The sequence below is a fragment of the Acinonyx jubatus genome, chromosome F2 (genome assembly GCF_027475565.1).
Source record: "Acinonyx jubatus isolate Ajub_Pintada_27869175 chromosome F2, VMU_Ajub_asm_v1.0, whole genome shotgun sequence".
NCBI classification, from domain to species: domain Eukaryota; kingdom Metazoa; phylum Chordata; class Mammalia; order Carnivora; family Felidae; genus Acinonyx; species Acinonyx jubatus.
In genome coordinates, this window is record NC_069394.1 from 69,679,961 (window position 1) to 69,697,031 (window position 17,071).

General features: G+C 40.5%; 1 protein-coding gene across 8 annotated transcripts in view; it reads left to right on the forward strand.

Moving 5' to 3' along the window:
* The window catches only part of ASPH (aspartate beta-hydroxylase), a 222,546-nt gene that overhangs the window by 88,824 nt on the left and 116,651 nt on the right, over positions 1–17,071 (forward strand). For all 8 annotated transcript variants that reach the window (XM_053208017.1, XM_053208012.1, XM_053208011.1 and 5 more), the window contains 3 exons: positions 117–152; positions 4,332–4,376; positions 16,787–16,828. In XM_053208017.1, the coding sequence (XP_053063992.1) occupies positions 117–152; positions 4,332–4,376; positions 16,787–16,828 (123 nt within the window). The remainder of the gene's footprint in view (positions 1–116; positions 153–4,331; positions 4,377–16,786; positions 16,829–17,071) is intronic.

Below are 17,071 nucleotides of genomic sequence, written 5' to 3' on the forward strand. Positions count from 1 at the left end.
CTATATAAGAAGCCCCATTCTAAAATTAGCCAAATTTAGGTATCTGAGTAGAGATAAGCTAATTTAGGGATGTAGTGTGAGTTAATGTAAAATGTGTGTTTGTGTTTTTTTTTAAGATAAACCTGTGGAAGATTCAAACGTAATTTTAGAAGGTAAGTTTTACAGAGATCGCTTTACTTTTTGTATTAAAATTACGTTCATGTATTCAACAAGTGTGCCTTGAACACTTGGCTGTCTATATATGGTGCTCGGGGCTAGGAGGACCAGCCTGAAAATGGACAGAATTTCTATTTTCTGGGGTTGGCATTCTGGTGGTCAAACGTGATAAAGTAGGCAAAGGTTATGAAAAGTGCAACAACAGAAAATGAGGAGGGTTAGTCTAAATAGGGGAGGTGATTTGTTCGGAAGGGGTTAGCCTTGGGCAGGGATGGGTTGAAAGTTGGGTCCTTTATGTTGCTGTACAGCTGGACAGACTCTTTTTGAAAGTGAAGGGATTGTTTCTGAAAAAGTAGAATTGATGCATATATTACACGGTGGTGCTTGACACCAGCTAGAGTTACAGAGATTCCAACAGTTCGCAAAGTTCTTTCATGTATGTTATTGCAGTTCCTTACAGTGGACGCTGAGGAGGAGGTGGGATAAATATCTTTGTGCTTTTTTAATAAGTGAAGGGCTGACATGGGAGGGAGGTCAGTGGCTGGCTCCACGTCAGGCTGGAAGTCGCTAAGCTGATATTTGACCTAGGGGTGGGGCCTGTAGTAGACTCTGGAGTCCATGGGCTTGAACGGCAGGAAGTTGCCACCGGGAACATGTAACGGGGAATTTTTACAAGTTACTCTTAGAATTCATTCGTGAGCCACTGATTGTCAGTTTTCAGATGAAATGTTACGGCACTTGAGCTTGGTTAGGCAGCATCTCTAATAGTACAGTTGACTGAAATGGGAGAAGATAGGGAGGGGTGGAGGCAACGTGGAGATACGAGGATTGCCCTCGTTGTTCACCCACCTGCTGTGGAGGCACTGCGTACACGCAAATTCATCTCCACGTGGCAGGCTGGGTTGCCTTCAGATTTGCTCCTCCCTCCGATTACTCTGTTCTCTCTGAAGGACATAGCCGAGTCTGGTTTTTATTCAGTTAGAATCAGCAAATGGAAACCCCACATCCCTAGGAAGAACTTTATCCATCCCACCCCACATATATTGTTTTACATAGGAGACAAAACATCACAATATGCATCTTGGCCCTGCCGTTCCTGTATCAGAAGTACAGTCTTTCCAGAGACGTTTCAGGCATTTTGATAAACCAGGAGAGGACATGGCAGGGACTGCTCAGCGAGTTCCTTCTGGGGGTAGTGGGGCTCTGGACTGTGCACCTTTACCCCAGCCTGTAGTTTCTGTGCTCCTGTGGAACCTGAATGGACAGAGAATGAACCCATCATCTTGGAACTCCTGGGTGGCTCAGTCAGTTAAGCGTCTGACTTCGGCCCAGGTCATGATCTCACAGTTTATGGGTTCAAGTCCTGTGCTGGGTGGGCTCTGTGCTGACAGCTCACAGCCTGGAGCCTGCTTCGGATTCTGTTTCTCCCTCTCTCTCTGTCCCTCTCCTGCTCATGCTCTGTCTCTGTCTCAAGAGTAAATAAACATTAAAAAAAAAGAAGAATGAACTCATCATCTTCACACACCCACCAACCTTCTCTTTACTCCTCTTCCCTGACTCGGCTGAATGCTTCAATATATACTTGCATTCCCAAACCAGAAATGTGAGTGTCATCATTGACACTCCCTCCATTTCTGTAGCTAATCCCAAGTCCTGTTGAATGGGCTTCTCGAATCCATTCTTTTCTCTGTGGCTTTAGTGATGTAGTTGAGCCCTCATCACCTTCCTGGACAATAAGTGGTAGCCCTTCTAGCCCATCTTCTCACTTCCACATTTGTCCCCTTCAGATCTCTCTGTCATGATGCCATTAGGGTGATCTACTCAAAAGTACAGGTTTGGCTGTATCAATCCTGTGCCTAAACCCTCTTTTCTTCCCTATCTGTGTCATTAAGGGTACTTCCTGTTACAGGTAACAGAAAACTAAACTTGAATTGGCTTAAGCATTAAAGAGACAGGTGACAGGTCTGTTGTGAACTTGGAGAACGTAGTGAGGAATTTGGATTATATTCCAAGTACAGTAGGAATCTGGGGAAATACTTAAATGAGGTATGACATAATGTGACTTATGTTTTCAAGAATTACTTCCACTCCTAGTTAATTGAATGGATGGAACAAGCACCAGAGCAGGAACCACTGTGTTAGGCAATGATTGGGTACCAATCTGGGAGGTGATCATGGTGGCCTGGAGTAATGTCCCAGCAGTGGAAATGGAAGGGAAAGTGGAGAATTTGAGACGTGTTTTTGAATCACAACTGATGGAACTTTCTGATGATTGTGAAGGAAAGAGGAATAAAGGGAGCCTTTGGTTTGGTTTGAAAAACTGTTGGATGATGGGGCCATCTACTGAGAAGAAAACTAGGATATAGAAGAAATTGGTGTAGGGGAGGACATCAAGGCTTCATAGTGGACATTTTAAGTTGAGGAATGATGTAAGATTCCCAGATGGAGATATCAAGGAGGGGGTTGGATATGCCAATCTGAACTGGACGGGCGAGACGTGAGACTGATGATATAGGTGTTTGGGAGCCATCATCATGAAGATGTTACTAACTCCATGAAAACTGATAAAATTTTGTGAGTATAGAGAGAGTAGACAAGCAATCCCAGGACTGAGTTCCAGGGAATCCCAACATTTTGAGGTTTGATGGAGCATGAACAACCAGCGAGACATGAGGAAAATCATTAGAAAAGAATGTTAAAGAGCAGAAAGAAAGGGAATATGTTTCATGCTATTGCCATTGGAATTTGGGGACTGACAAGTATCAATTGCATTTGGGAATATAGAGATTATTGGTGATTATAGATAAAGCTGTTTGAGTAAATGGATGGGAGTTGAAAGCCATACTGGAGTGGGTTTAAAAAGTCCTGGAATAAAGAAAGAAAATCAGGTTATGCTGGTGTAATTAGTTAGGTATTTCCTTTTTCAAAATCCTCTCTTTACATCATTACCCAAATAGATTTCAGGTCATTTGTTTGTAATTTGTACATTTGTTAAATGTACATTTTTTTCAGAATAAAATTGGTTGAAAATTTAATTTATCTTGCAGTAATAAGGCTTTCATAGTATAACATCAGTGATGGAAATAACAGTGGAAGCTCTTAATACTTACAATTTTTTTAAACCTAAAATGACAAGTAAAAGAAATTCAGAGAGAGAAAGAATATTAACAATTGATAAAGTGCTGCAAACCTTAACAAGCTAGTCACGACATGGAAAGCTAGTACTGCCACTGAAACAAAGAAATATGCCAGAATATTAACAGTGATTAGGGGGAATAGGTGAAATTTTTTTTCCCTTTTTTCCTTTTATGTAAAGTATTTCCAAATCTGCCATTTGGTCATGCATTCTTCTTAAAATTAGAAGATAAATAATATAAGAAGAAAAATGATTAAAATAGATGCATAAATACATGAGTTTTAGAAAAAGCTATTAAAAATTCTTCCTTTTGACCCAAGTCTGTTAAAAGTCTTCAGCAGCAAAAGGAAAGCTGATATAATCTTATCTCTAGATTAAGGTAATGATCAGTGAGTTGTTAGATATGAAGATCTTAGTACATGATGTAATTTTATAGAATGAAGCAGATCAATGTATGATTGTACCATTAGATGATAAGGTCTACAGTCTCTTTAGTTGCAAGTGGGTTGAAGCAGCCAGGAAAGGCAAGATGTTAAAAAAAAGTCATATCCACATTTTTGGCTAGTCTTAGAATATGTTAACTTGAATATTCTTTTTCAAAACCTTTATTAAAGCTAGTGATTGACTTTTAGGTTTCTGTTTCAACTCCTTCATGTTGTTTCATTCACATTACAATTAGGGTTATGTATTAAAAACTTTTTAACAAGAGGCTCTGAACATCTTTCCTCAGCTTTCTTTTCAAGTCTGATGCAAAATTGTGACAAAACCTAGGTTTGAGTTCATATCTCCTTTGCCCGGGCAGTGAGTTTTGAGGTTCGACAGTTGGGCAGATAATGTAGAGCCTGCCTTGCAGAACACTGGCAGAGTATACGACGTTTTACAAAGTTATAGCTAATGCTTCTTTGTTGTAACAGCCTGAAAACCTGATGTTTTTTGTGATAATTGCAATCGAATCACAAAAATGTCTGTAAAAATAATCACTGTAACTTAACACTGGTCAGCAATATGTAATGGATTGTGATCTCATTATTTATTGTAGAAGCACATGTGCCCCCTGCAGAAGAACAACAGGAAGTACCACCAGGTAGGACATTTTGTTAGATGTGTTGCCTTTTCCTTTTCTGTTTAATTTAAAATGGACTGTTGATATTCACAGTAGCTGCATGAAACCAGTCTGTGTGAAGAGTAAAACTCCTGAAAGAAGGTTTCATTATCCCAAATTTAAAATTGTCTGTGTTTTGATCAGTTGAGCCAAAGTAAGGGAAATACATGTTAGATTCAGTCTAGTTCATGTTTCTTGAGCTGGGATATGAGGAGTATTAATAATCTGCCATTGTAGTCGGTAGTAGTCATAGTAATAGGTGGGTGGAGTTGTTGTTGTTGTTGTTTTTTTCATTGACAGGCTAATTGATGGAGGATATGGAATCAGAATTGCCTTTAAGATGAAAGTTTAATAGCGCATAACCTTGTGACTTTCCTCTTGTTTCCCCATTTCCTTGAGAGCATCTCGGTGTCCCCGGGGCAAACCCGGCTGCCCAAGCCGTGTCAGTTCCCAAAGTCCTCTTTTACAGCCAACCGCGTTAACCCATTTCTGTAGTCTTCCCTCCCTTCTGCCACATGCCCCTCTCGTCAGCAGTGAATTTAGAGAATGGGAACAGCATTTCAACCAAGGCCTGTGCTTTCAAATGCATGTTAGAGATGACATTAACTCTACCTGCAATCAGAAATTAACGTACAAGCCTCCTGCTCTCAGAGTGGGAAAAACATGTTTGGTTAAGAGAGGGAATTTCCAGGACCTCTTTCCCAAGGGTCTGTCTTCTTGTTTCTGTGTTTTATTTCCATTTTCTTTCTTTTTGTGTCATTTATTGGTTGAATTTTTGCTCCTATTTTTTACATTAGGCTTAATGTGAATTTTATAGCAATGGTGTGTGTTACCATTATTGATTTTGGTAGAAGTAATTATAACTGCCAGAATCTATGGAATTGTAAATTTCAAGGAAAAAAAAAAGAACTTTTCTAATCAAAGAATATATTTAGTTAATACCCCAGCTCATCTTTGCTTATTTAACGACTGGGATGTTTTGGGTTTGGACAATTGTCATACCACGTGTATTTATAATAATATTTGCAAATGCTGAAGGGAATTGAGTTGTTGGTATTATAATGTGAATGAGAATAGAAATTCACAGAGAAGTCGGCCTTTTACGTGATGACTACTGGGCAGGTGTGCGTATTTTGTGTTTAGGAAACGTGCACAGAGCAGGGAGAGTTGATGTTTCTATCCACTTTTGTGATTTCCTCCTTATTGTTGAGTGATGCCTCACGGAGTGCCTTGTTTCTGTCTTGATGCGGCAGAGCAGGGTTACCGAATTAGCATTATGATTACTGTCCATGCCTTGAAAGAAAATTGTTTTGTAAGTATTTTTAAAAATAGTGAGTTTTTACAACATTGGCTTTTTTCCTAGTTACACTTCATATTTTTTTAATATTGACCTGCCTTTAGCAAAGATATATAAGGTAATACCATTTTAGGGCCAGAAATGTCTGTGCTTTTATTTCCATGTTTTATAAGCTAAGCCCAAGAATTTCCTTGGAAAATACATATAAAATCCACATGGCTGGGGTGCAGGAATCAGGTGCTTTTTTAGATGAGATAGTTAACATTTAACAACGGAGATATTTAACATTTAACAACGGAAGCACATAAAAATGAATATTTGATTAATATGCACACTTTCTGACCTACAGTAAGCTCCCAATAAATGGTGACCTTGGCTATTTTTGTTTAGTAATTAATTAGCCTGATCTTCGAGGTGGATCAAGAGAAGTAAAGTCTGGAAAGACCCAGTCAAGAGGTTGTAACCTGTAATTTGGTGTCATAAAAATTTGATTGACCCACTGCCCAGTTATAGTTTGACCTTGCCAAAAGAGACTGTGAGGCCAAGAGTTAACAATAGTGATTTTTAATGATTGCACTTGGTTTGCCTGTTTCCCATTATTTTCATAGCCTTATTTTATATTATAACTTCTTTTATTCAATCTTACAAAAGAAATAATAGTTAAAACTCTATATTCATGATCTTTTTATAGCATAAGCTGACTGCTTTTGTAAGGGTTTAATTATCTGTGTGATTACAGAAACTGCAGGAACACTGATCATAGGGCCTGTCTCACTTTTCAATTCTCCTTACCTTCTAGTCTTTAAAATCTGTTATTCGGTGGAAACTTTAATTCAGGACCCTCTGCAACATGCTGGCGATTTGTTCACTTTTTCCTGGCCCTTAGACTCAGGCTGATGATTCCTTTGCCTTCCCTGATAATTCTAAGACTAAGTTCTACTGTCTTAATATTGCTTGTTAAAAATTCACAATCACGTATTTATTTATTTAAAATTTTTTTAACATTTATTTATTTATTTTCAAGAAACAGAGAGAGACAGGGCACAAGCAGGGGAGGGGCAGAGAGAGAGGGAGACGCAGAATCCAAAGCAGGCTCCAGGCTCTGAGCTGTCAGCACAGAGCCCGACGCGGGGCTTGAACCCACGAACTGTGAGATCATGACCTAAGCCGAAGTTGGATGATCCAATTACATTAATTAACTCATTTAATACCTTCCGTAGCCTAAATATAGACATGCTATTATTTCCATTTTACAGATGAGAAAACTGAGACACAGCAAGGCAGGTTGAGATCCGAGAGCTGACAGGTGGTACCTGTAGAGCTGAGGCTGCTCCTTGCGTGCCGGCTCCCAAGTTCACACTCTCGGCCGCTGTGCCCTAGAGGGTTTTACATAAGGGAAGGCCTGAGAGCTGATGAGTTCTGAGAGCTGTTGTGATGTGGTAGAACTAAAGATATACTGTATTCTTCAGCATCCTTCTCCTCATATATACTAGTACTTCAGTTAGGACCTGGGAGTATTGAAGATTAGGATTTGTTGTCAAAAAGCCAGTTGTCCAGTAGTTTGAATTTTGGCACTTTTTGTTTGTATTTGTAAGTTTATAAGTGCTTTGCTATCAACAAGGATGTAAAAAGTCCTAAGGATCGATCATTCTGATTCTAGAAGCCCATCATTTTGAATACCAGATGTTTTTAAAACATTGTTTTTGTAACTGTTACTCCTTCAGTAAGTTTCACCTTTCTCTTCAAACTCAGATTTGTACTTGAAATCATGTAGCATGTGATTCTAGCAATATGACAGAATAAATATGCATAGCACAATTTGATGCATTTATGAAGGAATCGCTTATAAAATTCATCAGAGTACAATTTCCTGCCCCACAGTACTTGAAGGCCGTTTCACTAACTGGTTCCATTAACAATTTTTTTCTGTCCTACCATGCCAAGAAAAAAAAAAGTTAATATTATGTTTTATGATGATAGTCATGTTATTCAAAATGGAGATGAGTGAGCATCGGTGTTTCTTCTGCTCCTGTGTCTCCAAAAATGGAGCTAACACTTGTAACTCATCCCAGTGTGGACTGGCCTAGCAGGGGGGATGGTTTCACTCCACTGCATCTGTACCGACTTTCACTCTTGCCTCCTCTGGTCACCCAGCATTTTCTAACGTGATCAGTGAGACACATAACCAGCTTTAGTGTGGCAGCACTAGAGGTCTTAGCTTATGTTCATAAATGCCTAACATGAGGAGCGCCTGGGCGGCTCAGTCTGTTAAGTGTCCGACCTTGGCTCAGGTCATGATTTCAGTTTGTGAGTTCGAGCCCCACATCGGTCTGTCTGCTGTCACCACAGAGCCTGTTTCAGATCCTCTGTCCCTCCTCCACTTACACTCTCTCTCTCAAAAATAAACACTAAAGAATTTCTTTAAAAATAAGTACCTAATATAAATGTTACTGTTACAGATTTCACCATTTATGCAAGAAATGCGTATTGAGCAATTACAAAGGTACAGGTTCTGCCCTGGGTGAAGAAGGTACTCGAACAATACAGTGCCTGCCCCGAAGACAGTGCGCCATAATATATAGGTGTCATAAGACAAGTGGGAAAATGGGCAGGCGTCACCTCCTGGAGTGTCCCCATACATGATGTTTAAAAATTAGAATCTGGGCCTAACAGTGGCAGGAGGCCGCTGAAAAATTCTAAGCAGAAGAGTCACATGGTCAAATCCAGATTTGAAAAAAGCAGTCCAGTGAGGAGATGGGAGACTAGGCAGGGGACAGGTGTACCGACCGGCTGGAGGCCGGAAGCTTCAGCTACCGTGGAAGTGTTGCGGGATTTTCCGCAATGCCTGGTATTCGTTGTCTCACTGCTTCGAAGAATGAAGAGGTGGACACAGAATGAACAGCAGGCAAAAGTTTATTAGAGTATGAGATCAGAAAGGAAGAATAGTATGAAAAAGCTCTCTTTACAGAGAGGCAGGATTTGAAAGTGAATGCCGGGCAGCTATAGGCAAGTGTCCTTGTTTTATAAGGTTCTGGCCAGCCCTCTCTTCCTCCCCTCCTTGTTCCTTCTCAGTTTCTACACTTTTTGATAGCTCAGGGTGCTGGGTTGTCCATTCCTGATTGGCTCGTTTCCATTGTATGAGGGGTCTACGGCCATATCGTTATTCCTTGTGGGTCATGCATTCTATGGTCTCCTACTTATCTTTAGTCAGGTCTTTTGTCCAATTCCTGAGGGAACCTGAGGGGGAGTAGGTGGGGTCTGTTACAGTCTTAGAGGAACCTTACGCTTGAGGAGGTTTGCTACAGTCAGAAACTCCCATCATTGTTTCAGAATACGTGTTTTCCCCCACCCTGGGACCTCAGGTCCTATGCTTTCTCTCTCCACCTACTTTGCCTGTCTTTTCCTATCATAGAAGGGCTGGAGAGGCAGGATCGACCCCTGAAGATTGGAATTGGAAATAATCTGCAGGGAAGAGGGCTGATTGAGGGGAAGGGTCGAGGATGATTCCCGTGTTCCTGACCTGAGCGAAGGAATGATCAGCCTTTCATGAACCTATAGGAGAAGGAGAAACGGAGAGAAAGAGGAGGTGACTGGTCTGGTGTGGACATACTGGGTGTGCAGCTCAGTGAACCACTTCTGAGCAGAGTTGTCTGTAAATATTTAGGAGCATACAATTAGGGCATTCCGGCCTTAAAAAAATTTTTTTTATTTGTTTAAGTAATCTCTACACCCAACGTGGGGCTTGAACTCACTACCCCGAGATCAAAGGCCGTGGGTGCCAGGTTTTTTGATTGCACAGGCTACAGAAATGCTTATTCCTCTTACAATCAAGCTAGTTGATAAATTCTGAGACACCCTAAAGTCAAACTCCTTTTTAGAAACATTTTCTGCTGAGGTATAATTAACACACAGAGACATGCTCCCTCGTTGAGCATACAGTTTGATGCACTTGTACATGGGATACCCTCCTGTACCCACTACTCTGAACACTCTGGCCCCCCAGAAATCTCTCCCTACCCCCTCCCAGTAACATCCCCACCAGCAGTAACTATTCTGATCTGTATCACCATTGACTGGTTTGCTTGCTCTCGAATTTAATTAAAGAAAGAACATTAGTAAACACAAACAAATACGTATATACTTTTTTGGGGACTTTGTTCTGTGGCTCAGCATCGTGTATGAGTTTCTTCCACTTTGTAATGTATAATAATTTGGTTTTATCCATCACTACCTACTGTAAATACACTACATTAAAAAAAAAATTCATTCTACATTGATGGCTGTTGTGAATGTTTCCAGTTTCTGGCTGTCACGAAGAAAGCTTCTATGAATAATCTTGTACTTGTGTTTTGTATATAAACACTCATTTCTGTTGGATATATGAACGTATACATATAATTTCTAGTTACTTCACATTAACACCAAACAATTCTGCTTATGTAGAAATTTCTGGATACACACACACACACACACACACACGTGCGCACGTGTGTAAACACACCTATGTAGGTAGGTAGATAGGAAGGGAGGAAGGAAGGATCATAACCCAGATTTAGAAATTCTGTCACAATTTGGCTGGGCCTGTATATACAGCGTCTTCTTTTCTACTCAAATTATAACAGATCTAAAACTGTGATAGTAAAGTCAACCAGATGCTAAAGTGTGGAATGAGAAAATATTTGTAAAAAATTGGACAAGAATGACTTTTACTTTTTTTAAAATACTGCATACTTTTTAAAAATTCATCATTCATATTGTTTGTAACATTAAAAGCTGACATGAAATGATTAAAGAAATGTATTTTAACTGCAACTTACAATATCCAGTTGCTCCTTGAAAATCTCTCCTATATTCGTTTTTCAAATACCATATGCTAGATTTTTTTTTCCTCTATAACATTTCTTTTTAATACAGTGAAAACACTGGCGGGAGAAAGAGATTTAATGCTTGTGTTTCTCAAAAGATTGAAATTCTTAAATTCAGTTGTAATTCTCAGATGGCTCTAAGAAGCTTAAATTTGCAGCAGCAGCTTTGCAAGTAATTCCCAGGGACTTCTCTGGGTAGTTAATCACTCTGTTTAACAAGTTGCCCTTAAAAACAACAACATGCAAAAAGGCATTTACTTCTGTCGGTGGGGTTTTTTTTTGTGTTTTTTTTTTAAGTGGAATGAAATGAAGCAGTTTCACAGTCTGTGTCTAGTTGGTCCTTTAATTTAGATTTCCCCTTATTTTTACAGATACTTAAAGCTTCAGAAAGACTGCCCCCACTACCCACAGGAGGACCAGCCTAACCATACGCTCCAAAAGATGGCTGTGATAGATCTTGTGACGTAATTACTGAGCAGACCAAGATCTTTGGGAATGAATGAACACTAAAGATGTTTTCAGTCGATCATAGTCCGCTGGCATTTTAGTGTATTCTTTTTTTTAGAAACAAATTACATGTGATGTTACATTCCTGCATGTCCATTTTTGATAGCATTAGTGGATCCTTTGGATTTCTTTCCCTTTTCTTTTCATGACAAAGCTTTTAGTCTTACCTACATTTATGTGTGTTTTTCAGACCGCAGTTAATTGTACTGATGATGTAGCAGCAATTGCCTTGGCACAGTTTTAATATATATATATGTGTGCGTGTATATATATGTATATATATATATATACACACACATATGCATATATATATATATATATATATATATATATATATATATATATAAGTAGTAATTACCACTAACTGTTGGGCTGACCTGTGTAACTGCATACACGTGATTTCCAAGCCATGAAGAGTGCCCCGTGCTCTGAGAAACACTACTAGAGGTCACCATTCGCTGTAAAGATTTGGGTTGTGTATCTCTGCACTGATCTCCTCGTAGGACTTTTCTACCATTAGCTTTGAGTATTCAGGGTAAAACTCAAAGTTTGAGATTCCTATAGCTGTTAGCTCATGGATTAGCAAAGTTTAATATTTCAGTGAAAGTCTTAAATTATCATGATTAATTTATTTTTCAGATAGAGGGGGGACATCTAAAATTCCTTGCTGGGACGTAGGCAAAAGGAACGGCCTGGTATATAATGCAAAAAATGCTGTTTGGCACCTCGGGTCCATCATATGATAGCTGTAGTCCAGTCAGTATTGGTTTAAATATTAGAAAATCTGTATCAGTTACTGGTGCACGTCTTAAAGGTTGCTTTGCCTTTGGCTAATTAAGTAATGCCCTCACAACACTGAAGACCACACGGTGATCTTGCTAAAGAATAACGCCCCTACATGGGTTGATTTAGGATGTGTGAAAAACACTCACAGAGCCACATGCCTGCTGCTGTTTGCAATGTATGAGCCTTTTTTCTCTTCTATCCTGAAGAGTTTCTTCTATTTTTGATGTGCTTTATTTTGGCTCAGAAATAGTTGCTGTGATGAAAATACTCATTTGTTAGAAGTCAGTGACATCATTTAAAAGGACCATGAGCTGTTAAAAAAAAAAAAAAAAAGCCATAAGAAGTCATTTCATTTCCATGTCAGGGAAAGCTTGATTATGTTAACATTGTCTTAAGATAAGGTGACTTTTTTTTTCCTGCTTTTAGGGCTACAATCAAAGAGATTTTATATTTATATCATTATAGATCATAGTTACAATGTAGTGAGTTATGCATGCTGACCCAGTGTGTAGCGAAATCCGGAAGATTAAATTACTAAGAAAAGCAATAATTTTCCGAAGCTGTGATATGGGTAATACAGAGTTGCTACTCAAATTCTAATAAAGCTCTTAATTCATATTGTGAATTATAGAACACTACTTTTTATAAAGCCATATTTTTTTAGGGAAACTTAGGAGTGACATAGAACTGATAAATGAGTAAAATTTTGCTGGAGTTTTGTATATAATCATCTCTACAACTCTGGAAATTGAGGATTAATTATGCTGTAGTCAACTTCAAATACTTTTTAATTCCAAATATCTGACTTAATGAGCCTTGCCTTTACAAACAGATGCCAAGGATGGGCAACATCAATGGATTTTCTAAAAATAATGTAAATGTCTTCTGTTTAATGTTATTTGAGTGCAATAAAATGCAGAATTCTTCTCTATATTGTCATTATTTATTGTTATTATTTTGTTATATAACGAAATCCGTTCATTTTATGCTTACTAGTATTCTAGAATGTTACAGTATCTTTGATGACTGAAATCTTGAAAGTGTACTTTCAACTCTTTCTTAACGTATTTCTCTAATAGGTAACGTTTATTTTATTTACCATTTACTCTTATGCTACATAAGAGTAGCATACTCATCCGGGGGCAAGATGAAAATGAAATAGCCCGTACCTCCATCTGTTGTAGGGTTTTTGTTCAGCACCTAGAAGTTTTGACAAGCCCCACTCCCTTGTACCCTTCTGACCGCCCCCCCCCCCCCCGCCGCCACCATGATCATTGTTCTGTGAGGACATGAATGAACTTCATCCTAGTTGAGAAGAAGAGAGTCTGAGCAGGTGGTAGAGCAGAAAAGGGTACAGGAAGTTCTCTTTTGATCTTCATTCTCTGGGCAGAAAAGGAGAACTAGAAAATTCCAGAAAGTGTTGTTTTCTCCCCCAGCATGCCCAGAGGAAACAATAAAATAAAGACTTTGAACACGGGCTAAGCGGACCCACTTTTCTTGACCTCATTTACTCTGCTATGTGCTTCGTGTGTGTTAGGGAGTTGAGGTTCCCCAGCAGAGAGGGGTTATCCCTGCTTGTGGACAAGAATACTGAAGGTCAGAGAGGGGAACACCTGCCAGCCATGGTCATTCATGGTATTCTGAAGTGAGCAACGGGCAACAGGGGGAAGGTGGAAACAGCTGGAGGGCAGGCAGGTTGGAGACTAACCAGGAATAGTCCGGGTGATGTGGTAGGACCTGACTCAGTACTGGCAGGGAGACAGAAGAAGACAGGAAGCTGTACTGGAAGGCTGGGCTGGGTGGGCTGTCAGAGGGGAAGCAGAGCCCTAGGTCTGGGTCCTAGGGAGTCACAGACGCCATTGTGATGAGCTTGGGAGGACAACTAGACCCGGATGGAAATTAGCTTTGAGATGTGCCTGGGGTCCAAGAAGAGCTGGCCAGAAAGCAGATCAGCACAGTATCTGGAACATCATAGAGTTGAGGATTTTTCAATTCATGAAAGTGATTTTCTTTAATGGTTCATGATAATTTTTGGACACTTAAGATCCCATTCATTTTAGTAAGAGTTTTCTTATTCTGAAAGGGGATAAAAGAGTTAAGTACGGTTAGAGATTGCATAATGTCTTTCTTCTTCAGTATGAGTGCTTAAACACTAAGTATGAGATACAAGTGAACTGTACTTTGATAACTTTCGGAATTGGACTGGGTCGATGGAATTGATGGGATCATCTGCATTTTGTGCTTAGAACAATGCCGGGCACACAATAAGCATCCAACAAGTCGGTTTTCCTCTGTGGCACAGCAAGGTCCACATAAAGTGTCTCAGACACGCGTATGTGCAGAGAATAAAGTAAAGCAGAGTAACACTTTACTATTAGCTGTGCAGGGTAGCAGTGAGTAAGCTGGAACTCTTAGAAAACCCGTTTATCTAAGCTACATTTCAGCACTGCCAATCAGAGAGGCTAACCTACCTGCTCTCTGTGCATTTCCCCATATCCAAATATGAGTCACAGATGTTAGCATGTTGATGTGATGTGAGGGACAGAAGGGGACACGAGCGAGAGCTTTTGCCCAGAGCTGGGCGAGTTTGGGCTGGGCCTTCTTAGGTCAAGCTCATTGCCTCATCATAGATACTCCGTTGGAAGAGCAAGAAAGGTGGTGTCCCTTGTTCCTGGGACGCCTGGCCAGGGCCCTCTCACACCTATTTAAAATGTGATCAAACCACTCCTCCTTCCTTATTAACTCCCTTGGGGCAGAAGATGTGTGGAGAACCCTAAACTCTTCTTCATGACCAGTACCCGCCTGTTTTCTCTAGTCAGGTTAGGAACTTGCATTTTGTGCTCGACTTTTCAAATTACACTAGCCGTGTGCCAGGTGACAGATTACTGAGGACGTGGAGGGTCACAACCTTCCTGCAGACACTGATGATACCACCGGAAGGACTTCTCGAGGACTGAAATTGTTGACGATTTCCCTCAATCCTGTATCCCTGACGTCTGCCTGTTAAATGATACACTGCCTAACTTTAATGAGATCAGAAATTCTAGAACATTCACTGGAGATCTAGAACGTGCTTTCGTTTTTGTTTTTAAATGCCCTGTGTCTGTCCTGCCTCAGTGGCAGGAAGTGTGTGGCAGTCAACTTTATAAAACCCACTCTTTGCGGAAGGCAAGACCTACACGTCACTACCCTTTATTTCTCTTGCAGAGAAGGGCACTGTAGAAGATTATATGCTCTGGAGGGATGTAAACTGACCTTGATAACGTCAGACACTCTACTTTCTAAGCCTCAGCTTCCTCCCTTGCACAGAGGGAGATGAGACCTCCCTCCCTCCCGGGTGTGAGGAGACAGGAGACAGATGCCATGGGCTTAGACCGAGGCTGGCACACTGCAGCTTTGAAAGGCTGCTCCCTTCCTCTCCACTAGCGTCTCAAAAACACTTGACCTATGAAAATTCCTTCTTTGGGAGCCTGCCTCAGATTGACTTTTCACTTCTAAAAAATGATAAGTGTGATCTTGAACGTATGGAGGAAACTGGGGAGCAGAAAGTCTAGTGTTCTGTGGTTGTATCCCTGATCTCACCCCAGAGTGCAGGCTACGATGGGGGAAGAACTGAGTCAGATTTTATATCAGCCTCCCAAATGCTACCCCATCCCGACTCCAACATCCATGCTGAAACGTGTGTGCTGAGAAATACCCAAAGCTAGATAAGTACCTGCTGGAACTATAATCAACTGGTCTACTAGACCCCAACCTATATTAAACAGTAAGCCAGATATGAGATAATGCAGAAATGAGGTTATAAGTGCATGGTCAGATCAGGTACCATAGTTTTCCATGTAGGGGGGATGTTGTTTGACTGGCCCAGGTTCTGGGTGGGTTTGCACTCAGCCCCGTTTGTAGGACAGACCCTATGACTCTGACTCACTTAGTGAGAGGCTGACACAGGTAAGCCGTGGGCTCCTCAGCACCTGGGCTCAGTGCAAGCACCCTCAGCAGGCCACCTGTGTATATGTGAAGTCCTTAGGGAAGGGAGACTGGTGTCACCCCAGTGACGGGGACACACTGTATTCCTTTAAAGCACACAATTGCTGTTATAAAGTACTCTTAGGGTTTTAGGAGACAATGCAGATATTGAACGAGCTTTGATGAGGGCTTCTCTCCACTTCAGTTTGCCTTTGTCCCCACAGAGGCACTTAGAATTGGCGGGGATTGGGGCGCCAGGGTAGCTCAGTCAGTTAAACGTCCGACTTCAGCTCAGCTCATGATCTCACCGTTTGTGGGTTCAAGCCCCACATCGGGCTCTGTGCTGACAGCTTGGAGCCTGGAGCCTGCTTCAGATTCTATGTTTCCCTCTCTCTCTGCCCCTCCCCTGCTCACGCTGTGTCTCTCTCTGTCTCAAAAATAAACATTAAAAAAAAATTAAAAAAAAAAAAAAAGAATTGGTGGGGATGACCCACGGCCAGTGTCCTGTAGATGTGGAACACTTAGCCAGATGCCTCAGTCCTGGTTACTGCTCAGTGACTTTTTTTTAAGAGAGAGAAAATGAGTGGGGGAGGGGCAGAGAGAGGGAGACAGAGGATCCGAAGCAGGCTTCACACTGTCAGCGCAGCCCGACACAGGGCTCGAACCAGGGCTCGAACTTGTGAGCTATGAGACTCATGCTCTGAGCCAAAGTTGGAACCTTAACCGACTGAGACGCGAGGCGCCCCACTGCCTGGTGGCTTTTCTAAGTAATTCAAATGAGTCTAATCTTAATGTTTTTGTAACCAATTTCATGTGGGAAAGAATTTAAGGTTTTGGAAAATTAAACTCTATGCCCAGAAATATTTTTCTTAAATTTTATTTGTTTGAATTCATTTAAATATGGTCCTATATTTTGAGATATTGAATGGTGACATTCACAATATTCATTTTGTTTTGTCTTTACTTTTCAGAAACAAATAGAAAAACAGATGATCCAGAACAAAAAGAAAAAGGTGAGATTATCAGACAAACAACCCTTCAAATATGCATAGGAAAAAAATCAGCATAGCATTCACGAATAGCATGATGATTTTCTTTTTTTATTACCAGTTAAAAGAAGTTATCTCTGGGTTTATTATTCCAATGATTTTATCAAACATTTAGTAATATTTACATAAACATTAAGAGCCAAGGCTCTAAAGAGAGATTGCCTGGCTTTTAATCCTCGTTTTGCCATTCACTCTATGTGTGTCTGA